Source organism: Drosophila takahashii, chromosome 4, assembly GCF_030179915.1.
Source record: "Drosophila takahashii strain IR98-3 E-12201 chromosome 4, DtakHiC1v2, whole genome shotgun sequence".
Taxonomy (NCBI): Eukaryota; Metazoa; Arthropoda; class Insecta; order Diptera; family Drosophilidae; genus Drosophila; species Drosophila takahashii.
Window position 1 is genome coordinate 2831437 of NC_091682.1, and position 15948 is coordinate 2847384.

The 15948-nt window shown below is 34.9% G+C and overlaps 1 protein-coding gene across 6 annotated transcripts in view; it reads left to right on the forward strand.

Annotated features, from left to right (window-relative positions):
* sv (paired box protein shaven) overlaps window positions 1-15948 on the forward strand; it is a 48607-nt gene that overhangs the window by 17094 nt on the left and 15565 nt on the right. For all 6 annotated transcript variants that reach the window (XM_017159950.3, XM_070218097.1, XM_017159951.3 and 3 more), the window contains 2 exons: window positions 12400-12565; window positions 12829-13026. In XM_017159950.3, the coding sequence (XP_017015439.2) occupies window positions 12400-12565; window positions 12829-13026 (364 nt within the window). The remainder of the gene's footprint in view (window positions 1-12399; window positions 12566-12828; window positions 13027-15948) is intronic.

Consider the following 15948-nt stretch of genomic DNA (forward strand, 5'->3'; position numbering starts at 1 on the left):
TTTGTTTTTCAACTAATTATATATTGTTAAAGTCCTTGATTTATCGGGTACCTATATATTTTCGAGTAAGTTGCAACAATATCACTTTCCACGTTCTTGAGATTCAATAGGTACATTATTAAATGACAATTGAGCCACCAACAATGGTCCTTTGTTCTCAGTAATACTGCAGCCGATATCCTGCTGAGTGCTTCCAGCAGCATAGGTCAAAGACGAGTATGTGGGGGAAAACATTTCCAAATTTTCAGCTGCAATTTTTTTCTACCTAAAATTGTAATTTTAAATAGGCATATTGTTTAAAATTTCTTAGACATCTTAATAATATTACCGAAAGTTACTAAACTTACTTGATTTGGATGGAATGTCAAGTATTTTCTCGGACATAATGTCAATCAAAAAAAGTTTTAATTTAAATATGAACAAAAGAGATACCCGTTACTCAGCTGAAGGTAGTGCGAGGGAGATTTTTCGAATAAAACTGCACTTTTACTTTTTCGAAATCTTTAAAGGCGTGGTCGTCAGACACCTGAAACTGCGCTCGGCTGAAACTGCGTAGGAAGCCAAAGAATATGTGTGGGTAATCCCAACTGTCTAGGTTTTGTAGTTTCCGAGATCCCAGCGTTCATACAGACAGACACACGGACTCGGCTAATTAGAAAAATGTTAAATTCCTATAGCGTCTGATTTTTATACACACAAAAAAAAACTTGGTAAAATCAACTGTAATAATTGTCAATCAGGCCCCAACACCCAAAGCAAAAACAAAATTTGCATAATTACGTAACTATCTTTGTTGGTCAATTTTACCCAGCAAATTTTTTTGTGTGTACCCTTGCAGAGGTATTATGATTTCAGTCAGAAGTTCGAAACGCAGTGAAGGAGATGTTTCCGACCCCATTAAGTATATATATTCTTGATCAGCATCACTAAACGAGTCGAGCTGGCCATGTCCGTCTGTCTGTCGGTCCGTCTGTCCGTCCGTTTCTACGCAAACTAGGCTCTCAGTTTTGAAGCTATCAGATTGAAACTTTCCCAAAAGTCTTCTTTCTATTGCAGGTAGTATATAAGTCGGAACCGACCGGATCGGACAACTATATCTTATATCTACAATAGGAAAGATCGGAAACCAAGAAAGGAAGCTAGCTTCGGCTGGCCGAAGATCATTCCTATTAATTAACAAATCGCAAAAATGTATAATTTTTAATTATTTCACATTAGTTTTTCTGATAGTTTCTATGGCAGCTATATGATATTAAATAAAAACATCTCTTAAGAAGGTAAAAAACTAGTGACGATCGCACCTTCAACATACAAAAGTTTTGATATCAACATTTGTGACGAAAAATTATTACAGTCGTCATTAAATACACTTTCTAAAATTTTATCATTCGGCCAGAATGAATACAGAATTGGTCAGAAGTTTGTAACGCAGTGAAGGAGACGTTTCAGACCCCATAAAGTATATATATTCTTGATCAGCATCACTAGACGAGTCGATCTAGCCATGTCCGTCTGTCCGTCCGTCCGTCTGTCCGTTTGTACACACAAAAAAAAACTTGGTAAAATCAACTGTAATAATTGTCAAACAGGCCCCAACCAGCAAAATTGTCAATTCTACTAAGTAAATAGTCATTCCACAACAACAAAATACACACAATTAGCAAAGACACACACCCAAAGCAAAAACAAAATACACGTAACTATTTTAATAGTTACGTAACTATCTTTGTTGGTCAATTTTTCCAAGCAAATTTTTTTGTGTGTATGTCTGTTTCAACACCGTTTGCGAGCTCAGTTTAAAAGCTAGCGACTTAAAACTTTCGCAGTCGTCCTAAGACTTGTGTACGCAGATCAAGTTTAAAAACCGACCCGATCGGACGTCTATATGCTATAGCTCCCATAGGAACAATCGGATATAGCTTTCAAAAAATGAAGATATTTCGCTCAGTGTAAGTGCTATTGACAAGAATCTTTCTAAATCTTATTATTTTACGCATACCTTGATCAGGGTAAAAGCGCGTGCCGATCGGACGTCTATATCTTATAGCTCCCATAGGAACAACAGGGTAAAAAATTTTAAAATTTTATTTTTTTTCAATTATAAAATATTTAGTTGTTTTTTAATTCATGTTGCTATTCTAGTCAAGTTTTCATTCGTAAAATCTGCAAGGGTATTTAAACTTCGGCTTGCCGAAGTTAGCTTCCGACCTCGTTCTTCTTCACTTTTCACAGGCTTTTTCTCTTCCAAAACAATTGATTTTCTAGAGGTCTTAGTATGTAATCCTTTAAGTTTTAGAAATACCTTTAATTTGGCGTATTACTCATTACGATCGGACTATCACAGCAGATTTTCAATTTTGCGGATATATAATAGTAGTCGCCTTCGCACACTCTCCTTGTGCGCTTCGTCACTACATGGAGTGCCGTCCATAGTGATAGTAGTTCGATCTTTTCAAAATTAAAATCGAAATTCGGAAATATTTAAAAATAGTCATATCCCAGAGTAGAAGAGAATGTAATAAAAATCAACAAAGATATAATTTTTTTCCTATTAATTTTTTTCCTATTAATTTTTTTCCATTTAATTTTTCGACCGCTCCTATGGCAGCTATATGATATGAAATATTTAATTAAAAATTCAGAAATATATAAAAAATAATATTCCCAAGAGTAGTAATATTTTAATAATAAAATTTAAAATATTTTAAAAAACCCGCAGCGGGAAATTTTTTTTTTTGGTTGTCTTCCGATAAAAATCGAAAAAAATTATTTTGTTGTGCAAATGCTTTAAAAAAAATGTTGTTCTTTTAGTATTATATAGTAATATTTTAATATTAATATTTAAAATATTTTAAAAAAACCGAAGCTGGAATTTTTTTTTTTGTTTTTTTTTCCGATAAAAATCGAAAAAAATTATTTTGTTGTGCAAATTCTTTAAAAAAAATGTTGTTCTTTTATTTTCTTTTTTTTTTAAGAATTCGTTTAAATATTATAAACAAAATTAAAAAAAAAAAAACTTTGAAATGTAACGTCTTTTTAAGTATACTTATCTTATTATAATATTTAATGTCAGTAAAAGTGGACTTTTACCCCATAGTGCATTGTATAAGACAGAATAATTTAACACAAGAGGGAACGCTATAGTCGAGTACTTCGACTATCAGATACCCGTTACTCAGTTAAAGGGAGTGATGATGGAGATATGCAGTTGTCAAAGCTATTGGCTCCATCTAGCGGCCATTTTATTTTAGTGACAGGTTTGGGCACAGTTTGTGAATCGTCACTGGGAATGAAGTAAGAAAAATAATTTTAAAAATTCCAAAACAATTCACAAAAAACTGATGAGTGTCCTAAACAGTAAGAACATAAGGTGTCTTTGGATCAAAAATGCATTGTAGAAGAAAATATATTTATTTAATTCTTAAACGCTGTTCACAAATGAAGATTTTTAAACTTTGCTGTGACTTTAAAATTTTGAATGCTCCCACCTTCTCTTGTGGTTCAGTTAGATTTATTTTTCCAAAACGACCGTATAAAAGAGACATGTAACTATTTAATTTCGAAAAGATTACCAAAATTGGTTGACCACTCTTAAAGATAAGTATATCCCAAACAGATAGATATAAATTCCAAAAGACGAAGGAAATTTGTATAGTAGTGGCAACACTCAAAAAAAAAGAGCCCGAAATCGCCATTAAATCAAGAAATTCGCCATGAATTTCAGTCGATGGCGATTTACCGTATTTTTTAGAAAGGAATTTTCTAAAATTTAGAAAAAAAATACTGAAAAGCAGAAATACTTTTCTAAAATCAAGAAAAATTGCCATAAAATTGAGAAAATTTCCTAAAATCCAGAAAGTACTTTTCTTGAAAATAGAATTTTTTTCTTAAAATAAGAAAGGACTTTTTTTATTTTCAGAAAATTTTCTTTATTTTAATCAAATGTATACATATTTATTTTACTATTTTATTTTCTGAACAAGAAAGATAAAAGAAAATAAAAAAGATGAAAAGAAAATTATTAATATTTCCTAAACAAAAAGGGAAAACAAAACAAAAAAGATAAAAATAGGATAATAAATATTTCCTAAAGAAAAAAGAAAACAAAAAAAGATAAAAATAACATTATAAATATTTCCTAAACAAAAAAGAGAAAAAAAAAACAAAAAAGATAAAAAATTATTAATATTTATATTAAGTTGGTATTTAACATATTACCTATTATTAAAATTTACTTTCTTACTGCCAAATTATCAACAATACCTAAAATTGAAATTATTCCTGCAATTGAAAATAAAAATTAATATTAGAGAAGGATGGTATTTGCGGCCTGCAATATTATTAATAGCCAAATCTATTAAAATAGTATGCCCTTTGCTTACCATAAATTTTCACACACCAAATTTATATTTAAATTTATTTATATTTAAATTTATTTAAATTGCTTACCCATTAATTGCCTCTTAGAGGGATCGCACTTTAACTTTCTTAAATAGGCTCAACACAAACTTATTACTTTGAATGCTCATCTAAAACTGAGCACAAGGGTTCAAGATGCAGCGCAACGCAAGCAACTCTCTCGCGAGAGACTGCATTTCCAAAACAACGCAATAAAAGTTACAGCTACGCACAAGAAAATTCTCGATCATACGCACAAACACACATAAGCATATACACACATACGCCAAAAACTGTCGTCGCAACGCGCCGCCGACCAACCCCCTGTCTTCTTCTTTTTCGATTCGAAGAAAGAATGAGAAGCATAAAAGAAATACAAAAAGTTTTTCTTAAATCTGTGGTGATTTTCTAATTCTACTTTTCTGTTTTCAAGAAAAAATTGTTTTTAATTCAGGAAATTTCTTAAAATTTAGAAAAATTTACCGTAAATTTTATGGCGACTTTCTAGATTCTAGGAGGGGCTGAAGTACATTTTTTGTTAATTTAATGGCTAAATCGCCATTAATTTAAGAAAACTTTTGGAGAGCAAACTAGGAAAAAACACCATTGATTTAAGAAAATAAATCATTTTTCTAAATCTTAGAAAGGTTTTTCATAAAATTCTGTTTTTATGGTCTTCTTTCCTAGATTCAAGAAAACAATTTCTACAATTCAGAAAATTTTCATTAAAAATTTCATTTTATGGCGATTTTCTAAAATTTAGGAAAAAAAATTTGTTGAGTGAACTTATGCTTAGAGAAGCCTCATTTATCGAAATAAAATGGTGGCAGGCCTGGACATCGACCCTTGTCACATTTTGTCGGCCTGTGTTATTGATGTCATGAATTTAATTCCAGTTTGGCTAAAATATTAACTAGAAACTTCACATGCAATTGTCATGAAAAAACATACGCCAGTCGGAGCACCCAACTATAACAATCTCTCTTGTTTATCTTAGTATCTGGTTAAGTTAAGATTTTAATAAATATGTATGTTGGATTCATATACTCAAAGTGAATTTGTACTCATTAAACTCGGGAATGATAAACTCGGAGTAAAAGGGAGCAGTTAGCACAGAAATTTCAAATTAGTGAAATAATTGAGAATCCCGCAGTATTGTAAATGAAGTGTGGCAAGTGCTCTGTGCCTTCGCAGCATGTTTGTCATTAGTTATTCTGTCCTCAATGGTTATATGATGCGCGGTCTCTTTGTCTCTTTGGATTGGTACCAAATTGTTTGTATCCCTTAAGATTTATAAATGGAAAGAGCGATAATTACGGGGATACGCCCACAACCCCAACCTTAGAAGCTAGACCAGTAAAATTTTTACACAGTACTCCCACTAAGATCTTACATGTCCCCCCAATAGCCCCAAACAGCTCCAAAGATATATTTAAGAATGAAAACAAGAGAGAACGCTATAGTCGGGTGCCCCGACTATCAGATACCCGTTACTCAGCTAAAGGGAGTGCGAAGGAGATGGAGAAAAACTTTGATCCGCCGTAACTTTTTAACGAATGGTCCGATTTAAAAAATTTCTTCTACATTTCGATAGGTATTGATAAACACAATAAAATTGCGTTTTTACTTTTCCAAAATATTGAAATTTTTAAAATCGTATATAAGCGATTGTGGGCGTTAGAGGGGGCGTGGCACCCTTTTGAAACAAACTTGCGCTGCGTAGGAACTCCTAGAATCTGCATGCAAAATGTCAATCTTCTAGCTTTTATAGTTTCCGAGATCTCAGCGTTCATACAGACAGACAGACGGACAGACAGACGGACAGACAGACGGACAGACAGACGGACAGACGGACAGACGGACAGACGGACATGGCTAGATCGACTCGGCTAGTGATCCTGATCAAGAATATATATAGTTTATAGGGTCGGAAACGCTTCCTTCTACCTGTTACATACTTTTGCACGAATCTAATATACCCTTTTACTCTACGAGTAACGGGTATAATAAGCAGTGTTATATGGGCTAAGCTCCCAAATTTATTGTAATTATACCCGTTACTCGTAGAGTAAAAGGGTATATTAGATTCGTGCAAAAGTATGTAACAGGTAGAAGGAAGCGTTTCCGACCCTATAAACTATATATATTCTTGATCGGGATCACTAGCCGAGTCGATCTAGCCATGTCCGTCTGTCCGTCTGTCTGTCCGTCTGTCTGTCTGTATGAACGCTGAGATCTCGGAAACTATAAAAGCTAGAAGATTGACATTTTGCATGCAAATTCTAGGAGTTCCTACGCAGCGCAAGTTTGTTTCAAAAGGGTGCCACGCCCCCTCTAACGCCCACAATCGTTTATATACGATTTTAAAAATTTCAATATTTTGGAAAAGTAAAAATGCAGTTTTATTGTGTTTATCAATACCTATCGAAATGTAGAAGAAATTTTTTAAATCGGACCATTCGTTAAAAAGTTACGGCGGATCAAAGTTTTTCTCCATCTCTTTCGCACTCCCTTTAGCTGAGTAACGGGTATCTGATAGTCGGGGCACCCGACTATAGCGTTCTCTCTTGTTTTGAAATTGTTTTATACCCTTGCTGAGGGTAGCATAATCTTGGTCAGAATGTTGTAACGCAGTGAAGGACCATTCCGACCCCATAAAGTATATATATTCCTAATCAGGATCTCAGGATCAATAGGGGAGTCGATATAGCCGTGACCGTCTGTCCGTCTGTTTCAATACCGTTTAGAAGCTCAGTTTGAAAGCTAGCGATCTAAAACTCTTACAGTCGTCTTAAAACATCTGTACGTATATTTCCAAGAGCTCCTATAGGAACAATTGGATATATCTCGCGAAAGTTAAAAATATTTCGCGAAGTGTAAAAGCTTTTGACATGCTTCTTTCTAAATCTTACTTTTTTACGAATATGTTGATCAGGGTAAAAGCGCACGTCTATACGCTATATAGGAACAATAGAATGTGAACATTTTTAAATTTTATTTATTTTCATATATAAAATATTATGTTGTTTATTCTTTCATGTTTATCAGTGCTGCCATCACTCAGCTTGAAAAACCGGACAGAAAAGCCAAAAAAACAGGGAAAAAGAGGACAAAAAAATTTAAAAAAGGACAAAAAAAGGACAAAAGTTAATGCGCCTCCATTTTTCTGTTTTTACCAATGGGTGATATATTTACTTAATATAAATGGATTTTATATTAAATTCAATTATGTAATGATCTATTGCGCCCGACTCACAACCTTCTTCGTTTGATCATTTTACCATGGTCAATTTTTGTGCGTATACGTAATAATCTAAAATATTAAAATAATAAAAGCATTTCAAGTAACTATATTGGTAATACAAAAAAATTCAATATCTGCGTCAAACCCGAATAAGAGTCGTTCAAATATGAAATTTTTTTCTGACAAAAAGGCTGAGAGTAAAAATTTAGAACTTTTTAAAGTGTTTTCCTCTTTTTTTTTGCTACAGAAAAAATCGACTGCATTACATCTCTTTGATAATTTGTAAAAAGAATTATTTTTAAATTGCCGAACTTAAGAATAATGGTTAAAACGGCGTTTTAGCATATAAAAGCAGGTTTATACACTTTCGACTAGCAAAAAGAACACTCAAAACCTTATCTTTGAAAAAAGGACAGATTTCCGGATAGGGGATGTTTGAATTTTTTTCCGGATAAAGTCGTTAAAAAAAGGACAGATCTGTCCGGAAAGAGGACAAAATGGCAGCACTGATGTTTATGCTGTTTATATTCAAATACTTCCTCAATTACTACACACAAAAAAATTTGCTTGGTAAAATTGACCAACAAAGATAGCCACGTAACTATTAAAATAGTAACGTGTATTTTGTTTTTGCTTTGGGTTTGTGTCTTTGCTAATTGTGTGTATTTTGTTGTTGCGGAATGACTATTTACTTAGTAGAATTGACAATTTTGCTGGTTGGGGCCTGTTTGACAATTATTACAGTTGATTTTACCAAGTTTTTTTTTGTGTGTAGGTTATACTGCTTTTGCTCCTTTCTCTGCGACTTTTAGCTGTAAACTGCGCACAAAACTTAAGCAATACCTAACTCAAAACTTAACCTTCTCTTAACGCCCTCTAACTGAGTTCTTCTGTCAATCTCTATCTCCAACATATTCTATCTGTCTGTCTACATCCAATGTGAATGTGTCGTATGCACCTCCCAACCAACAAAACAAACACCACCCATCAATGAAATCAAACCATAACATGTGATCGAAAGCCATGACAAACATTCATGTTGCACCAACCGCAGGCTCAGGCTCCCTACCTAAAAAATAAGGTATAAATAAATCGTGCTTTTCGGCAAAGTAGTTTTTAATATGTTTTCATCGCGGAGCATATTTTATTAAGTTATGCCTAATAATCTCTAACGTTAATGGCCTAAGCTTTTTACTTTATTATGCAATCAATAAAAACTACACACAAAGAAAAAACTTGGTAAAATCAACTGTAATAATTGTCAAACAGGCCCCAACCAGCAAAATTGTCAATTCTACTAAGTAAATAGTCATTTCACAACAACAAAATACACACAATTAGCAAAGACACAAACCCAAAGCAAAAACAAAATACACGTAACTATTTTAATAGTAAAGCGTAACTATCTTTGTTGGTCAATTTTACCAAGCAAATTTTTTTGTGTGTAGAAGTTATAAAACTATTTTCGGTTTTTAGGCGTGTATTTTTAACGAAATCGGTTTATCACAACTCGAGTTAGAAACAAGAGAGAACGCTATAGTCGGGTTGGTGTCCCGACTATCTAATACCCGTCACTCCGCTAAAGGGAGTTCGAACGCTGTGTCGGGTTGGTGTCCCGACTAATAATCGTAACTCAGCTAAAGGGAGTGCGAGGGAGATAGATATATGTTGACAATTTATAAATCGTATAACTTTTTAATGAATGGTCCGATTTGAAAAATGTCTTCTACATTTCGATAGGTATAAATATACACAACAAAATTGCATTTATACTTCTCGGAAATCTTTAAAGATGTGGGCGCAGGACCCATTTTAAAATCGTTAGTGGGCGATTGTGGGCGTTAGAGGGGGCGTGGCGCTCGGCTAAAATAAACTTGCGCTGCGTAGGAAGCCAAAGAATATGTGTGGGAAATCTCAACCTTCTAGCTTTTGTAGTTTCTGAGATCTCAGCGTTCATACAGACAGACAGACGGACAGACGGACAGACGGACATGGCTAGATCGACTCGGCTAGTGACCCTGATCAAGAATATATATACTTTATGGGGTCGGAAACGCTTCCTTCTAGCTGTTACATACTTTTGCACGAATCTAGTATACCCTTTTACTCTACGAGTAACGGGTATAACAAGAGAGAACGCTATAGTCGAAATCGGATACCCGTTACTCAGCTAAAGAGAGTGCGAGGAAGATGAAGATACGCAGTCGTCAGCTCCGTCTAGTGGCTGTTTTAATTTTTGATCATAACATTTCGCACATTTATAGCTTCCATGTTTTTTGACATATAACCTCCTATTTTTATACCCTTGCAGAGGGTATTATGATTTCAGTCAGAAGTTTGCAACGCAGTGAAGGAGACGTTTCCGACCCCATAAAGTATATATATTCTTGATCAGCATCACAAGACGAGTCGATCTAGCCATGTCCGTCTGTCCGTCCGTCTGTCCGTCCGTCTGTCCGTCCGTCTGTCCGTCTGTCTGTTTCTACGCAAACTAGTCTCTCAGTTCTTGAGCTATCGGGATAAAACTTTCCCAAAAGTCTTTTTTCTATTGCAGGTAGTATATAAGTCGAAACCAACCGGATCGGACAACTATATCTTATAGCTCCCATAGGAAGGTTAAAAAAAAAAACGTAAAAAAATTCTAGCTCCGGTGTTTTTTGAAATTTTACCTTCTACTCTTGGGAATATTTTTTTTTATATATTTCTGAACTTCGGTTTTTTTGTTTTTTAAATCATATAGGTGCCATAGGAACGGTCGAAAAATTAAATGGAAATTAATGGGAAAAAAATTATATCTTAGTTGGTTTTTATTACATTCCCTTCTACTCTGGGATATGACTTTTCTGAAATATTTCCGAATTTTGATTTTAATTTTTAAAAGATCGAACTACTATATCATATAGCTGTGATAGAAAGTTTTTATTAGAAACGATCGAAAAATTAATGTGAAATAATAAGAAATTTAACATTTTTGCGATTTGTAATGGTCTGCAAGGGTATATAAGCCTTGGCTTGCCGAAGCTAGCTTCCTTTCTTGTTGGGTTTTTGTTACTATAAAATTTTAAATAAAAGTTAATCAACCAAATAAATGGTTATAAAAAATATATTTTTTATAACATTGACAATTCTATATTATTGTGTCAGGACTCAGGTCTGATGACGTGGCCAGGACATCATTTCTCACGTACCACAGTTCATTCGCTATGGTGCGCAGGGCCTTGTTTTGTAGTCTTTGAATCCGCATGATGTTGGAATCCGAAGCAGTGCCCCATATTTGGATGCAGTATGTTAGTAAAGGAACTACAATTGACCTCTATAAAACCTTCTTGCTGAGGCTATTCTTCCTCTAAGCATCCAGTTCAGCTTTTAAAGTTTGGGACGACAAGATATTGGCCAGTTGGGAAGAGAGTTTTTAGCTTGAAAAGCAAGCCATCGTGCCATACTCGATGAAAAGCTTCCTTGACGTCAAGAAAGATTGCCGAATTGAATGATGTGCTGGGTTACCGATGAGCTTGTTCGGGGGTACCTTGGTGCCTTCGAAAGCCAAACTGGTGGTCTGGAATGGCATCCTGAACTCCTCTTCCTGCCATTATTCTGCTAAGAAATATTCTCTCAGTTATTTTAGAAAATGTGGGCAGCAGACTAAGGCAACAAGGTTCTCCGGTTTACCTGGCTTTGGTATCATTGATATCACAGCACACTTCCTTTGGGTGGTGGTGGATACGTATCACGGAGTTAAAGCAGAGAACTATGAACAGGATGCCTTTCTTGGGCCTATTTTTGGGTATAACATTATTTTGATCAATTCTGCCTTTCGAATTTAATTTTATAAAAATCAGACGATTATATAGGAACGATCGAAAAAATTATTGGGAAATTATTAGGAAAGAAATTATAGCTCCGTTGGTTATTATTGTATTCTCTTCTACTTAGGGACACGGCTCCTTTTTAGTATTTCAGAATTTTGAATTAAATTTAAAAACATTCGGACGACAATAATTTATAGCCTCCATAGGAAGGAAAGAACAAATAAAACAAAACATAAATAAACATTTTAATTATTTTTTCAAAATTAATGCATTAAAAATAAACAAAGCAAAAAACAACTTTTTAAAATTTTTTTGTCGGAATAAAATTTTTTTGTTGGTAAATTTTTCTTGGAGAAGTAGTCCCGTTTTTCTTAGAATACGAAGAAGGAGACGCCGTAACCAAATTTGGGCTACTGCAAAGCTGCTGAGGCAGCCGGATGAACAAGGTAATGTTTCATACATAAACCGCAATGTTAAGGCTATCCAATAAAAAATACATTTTTGAAAAATATATACTCGTTGTTTTTTTATAGCGATTTTAAAATGTAATTCTTTTGTGGGCCACCCTGTACTACCTGCAATAAAAAAACTTTTGGGAAAGTTTCACCGCAATAACTTTAAAATTGAGAGACTAGTTTGCGTAGAAACGGACAAACGGATCGACGAACAGACGGAGATGGCTAAATCGACTCGTCTAGTGATGCTGATGAAGAATATATATACTTATATTATGGGGTCGGAAACGTCTCCTTCACTGCGTTGCAAACTTCTGACTGAAATCATTAAACCTCCTGCAAGAGTATAAAAAGTGTTCCGATTTTAAAAATTGGTTTTACATGAATTCTTTATCGAATTTTATTTGATACACTCTGTACCCTCTAGCAAAACTATACTTTCAAATAAATCGAAATGTTTTAGTTAAAATAACTGTTTGTTTATTTTAAATAGGTCATGGAGGAGTTAATCAACTTGGAGGCGTATTTGTTAATGGGCGTCCTCTACCCGATGTCGTTCGTCAGCGTATTGTGGAGCTCGCGCACAATGGTGTCCGCCCATGTGACATATCACGCCAGTTACGCGTGAGCCATGGTTGTGTTTCCAAGATACTATCAAGGTAATTAAGCACTTAAAATAACACTACGTTACGTCTAAAATTTACCTAGCTGGATGTGATAAATTTGAATTTGAAACGAATTCCCAAACTAAACCGTGTTCTCCAAAGAGTTCTCCGACGCAAGGAAACTATGAAACAGGACCTCAAAGTTTGAAAAGTTTTTATTAAAAATGAATGCGTAATTCATGCTCAGCGCTATCTGGACGCATTTTTATTTTTAAATTGCTTATACCGTCTATACCGGTAATTCATTTTCATTTCAGATATTACGAGACTGGTAGTTTTAAGGCCGGTGTTATTGGCGGCTCCAAACCAAAAGTGGCCACCCCGCCAGTGGTAGATGCAATAGCCAACTATAAACGCGAAAACCCCACGATGTTCGCTTGGGAGATACGAGATCGGCTTTTGGCAGAAGCTATATGCTCTCAGGATAATGTTCCCAGTGTTTCTTCTATAAACCGGTAAGGAAATACAAGACGTTTCAGACCCCATAAATATATATTTCTTGATCATATATATATTTTCTTGATCAGCACTAATAGCCGAGTCCATCTAGCCATGTCCCTCGTCTAGCCAAAAGTCTCCTTTACTGCGTTGCAAACTTTTGACTGAAATTATAATACACTCTGCAAGGGTATACAAATTGAAGTCCCAATCAAGCCTGAAACCCAAACGTGGATTAGAACGGATATACGCACGTCCGCTACGCGCTATGTTGGTGCTCCGAAGTTTGTTTGCTGTCATGCTGTTAACATCCGTATCCGTTTCCTTAAAGCTAGACTCGGATAGAGCCTAACATCATACTGCTCTGTGACTTTATATTTTACCAAACCTTTCATCTAATAAATATATCTAAGTAGTTTTTAGCGTTCATAATTGTGGCACAATGCTTGACACACGACCACAACAAAAGCCACTTTCCTCTCGAGCATCCGGTGTGGCTTTATTGCCGACAGCATCATCGTAGAGTCTTGGCCACGCCACGTGGCGGTTCCGACGTCGACACTGCCCCACATTGCTTTTATTTACGCACTTCCTTTTAGAGCATAAATTATGTTGGTAGCATTCAAAGAAGCCACCGAAAAGCAGCTGCAAAAACCTTCAAACGACTGCCTAGTAAAAATTAGCTGCACCCTGTTTTAATTTGCATATTTCCCCGGTGCAATAATTAATCATTATTCAGAATTAAAACCTTGTCAAATACTTTTACCATTTTGGCGTCATCTACTAAAATATTTTAATACCCTTGTAGAGGGTATTATAATTTTTGTCAGAAGTTTGTAACCCATAAAATATATATATTCTTGATCAGGATCAGTCGATATAGTCATGTCCATCTGTCTTTTATTTGTAATAATAAGGGAGTCGATGTAGCCATGTCCATCTGTCTGTCTGTTTCAATACCGTTTGCAAGCTCAGTTTAAATGCTGGCGGTCTGAAACTTTCATAGTCGTCCTAAAACATGTTAACGCAGATCATTTCCCATTTCTTAATAAGTGAGATGTACTTTACCGGAACACCTAGGTTGTCTTCGATGAGGAAGAGGTCGATTTTATGTTGTAAACTGGTGCTATCAGATAAACGTTTCTGAGAGTGAGTGAGTAATAAGGATATAAAGTATATTTTAGAGATGGTATAACAGCTCCATCAAGCGTCAATAGCTATTAACAAATAAAATAAAAAACAATTTACACTGTATTAAATCTTTGAAATTGTGACCGTTAAAATGGGCATGCAACCGTTATATACCATTAACACGTAGAGTGAAAGGGTACTCGTAAGAATGTATGGAACAGGTCAAAAACGTTTCCGACCCTATAAATCGCTGTGGACGGCAGTCCACGCAGTGACGAAGCGCACCAGGAGAGTGTGCGAAGGCGACTACTATATATCAAATAAAAACACCTCTTAACGAGATAAAAAACTAGTGACGATCGCACCTTCAACATGCAAAAATTCTGATATCAACAATTGTGACGAAAAATTATTTAAATACACTTTCTAACATTTTCTGATTCGGCCCGCCCTAGCACACCATTCCAGCCTTTTTCCCTTCACAGGCATTCTCTATTGCAGCGTGCCTTTAGAAATTTCCCCATTTATAGCTGTTTTCTCGCTAAACTAGCTAGTTTTTCCAAAAGTGGTAGAACTAATGTTTCTTATATCGAGCTGTTTAACGCCATATAACATTTCCAGGACCTTAAACCAACGATTTGGGATAGACTGACAGGAGACGCACATACAAAATTTAATGCTTAGGCAGGCATTAATTGTTATAAGCTGGCAAAAGTGGCTATTTTCGTTTCTTAATAATTTTTAACCGTGAGTTTTTACAATTATTGTAATACCAAAATGATATATACCAAAATTTAAGAAATCTCAAGGGCTATACAGTTTAATTTTTTAAAGAAAATCGTTAGAGCCGTTTTTGAGAAAAATAAAAATAAAGTTAAAAAAATGTTTATTTTTGCAGAAGTTTTTAACTATTGCATATACTTACATAAATAGTGTTAAGAAGGCGTTTATTGTACTTCAAAATACTAATATTTCGCAAATTATGGGCCTTCGAAACTTAGCTATTTATAGCTGTTTTCCCGCTAAACTAGCGAGTTTTTCCAGAAGTGGTAACACTAATGTTTCTTATTTCTTAGAATTTCCAGGACTTTAAACCAATGTTTTGGGACAGAAGTGCACAAACTCAAACTGACAACCAGAATTAAATTTTCATTTTGGAAAGAAGAAGAAAATCTTCTTTTGGCTATAACTTTTTAACGGAGCGTCGAATTTTAGTATATGATCCCCCCTTGTCTTTTACTTTGGCAAATCAAGTTCGTAATTGTGTCAGGCCTTTTTAACATTTCTGCTGGCCTGTGTTATTATACATTCGACGCAGTGATCTGTCCTACATTTATATCTCAATGACTATTGAAAAAAACAATATGAAAGACAAGCAGATAATCCATAGGGAGACGCTTTTAGTTGCCGACGCGAGAATATTTTAATTTCAGTAAGCATTGATTTGACATTACAATTTCAGATGAATCCATGCAAATTATAAACTAATAACAGAGTATATATGGCTTGCGACGAACATGTTGCACCGCACTTGCTTAGTTCTTTTTTCCATACCGATTTACAGCAAGCTTATACCTAATCAAATTAAATTAGAATTGGAGTTTTCAACCTCACACGACACGTGCAACCATTCATAATCAATTCGATTTGTGTTACTACTAGGTCCTGCAACTCTGAACGAACGCCAGAGTTGACATGTGACCGATGATAATGCCAAAGTCGCGGCGAACAGGGGTAATTCACAGTATAATCAGTAAGAACATTTCATAATGCGACAATGTGTGATGTGATGGCACTTGAGCGATGAT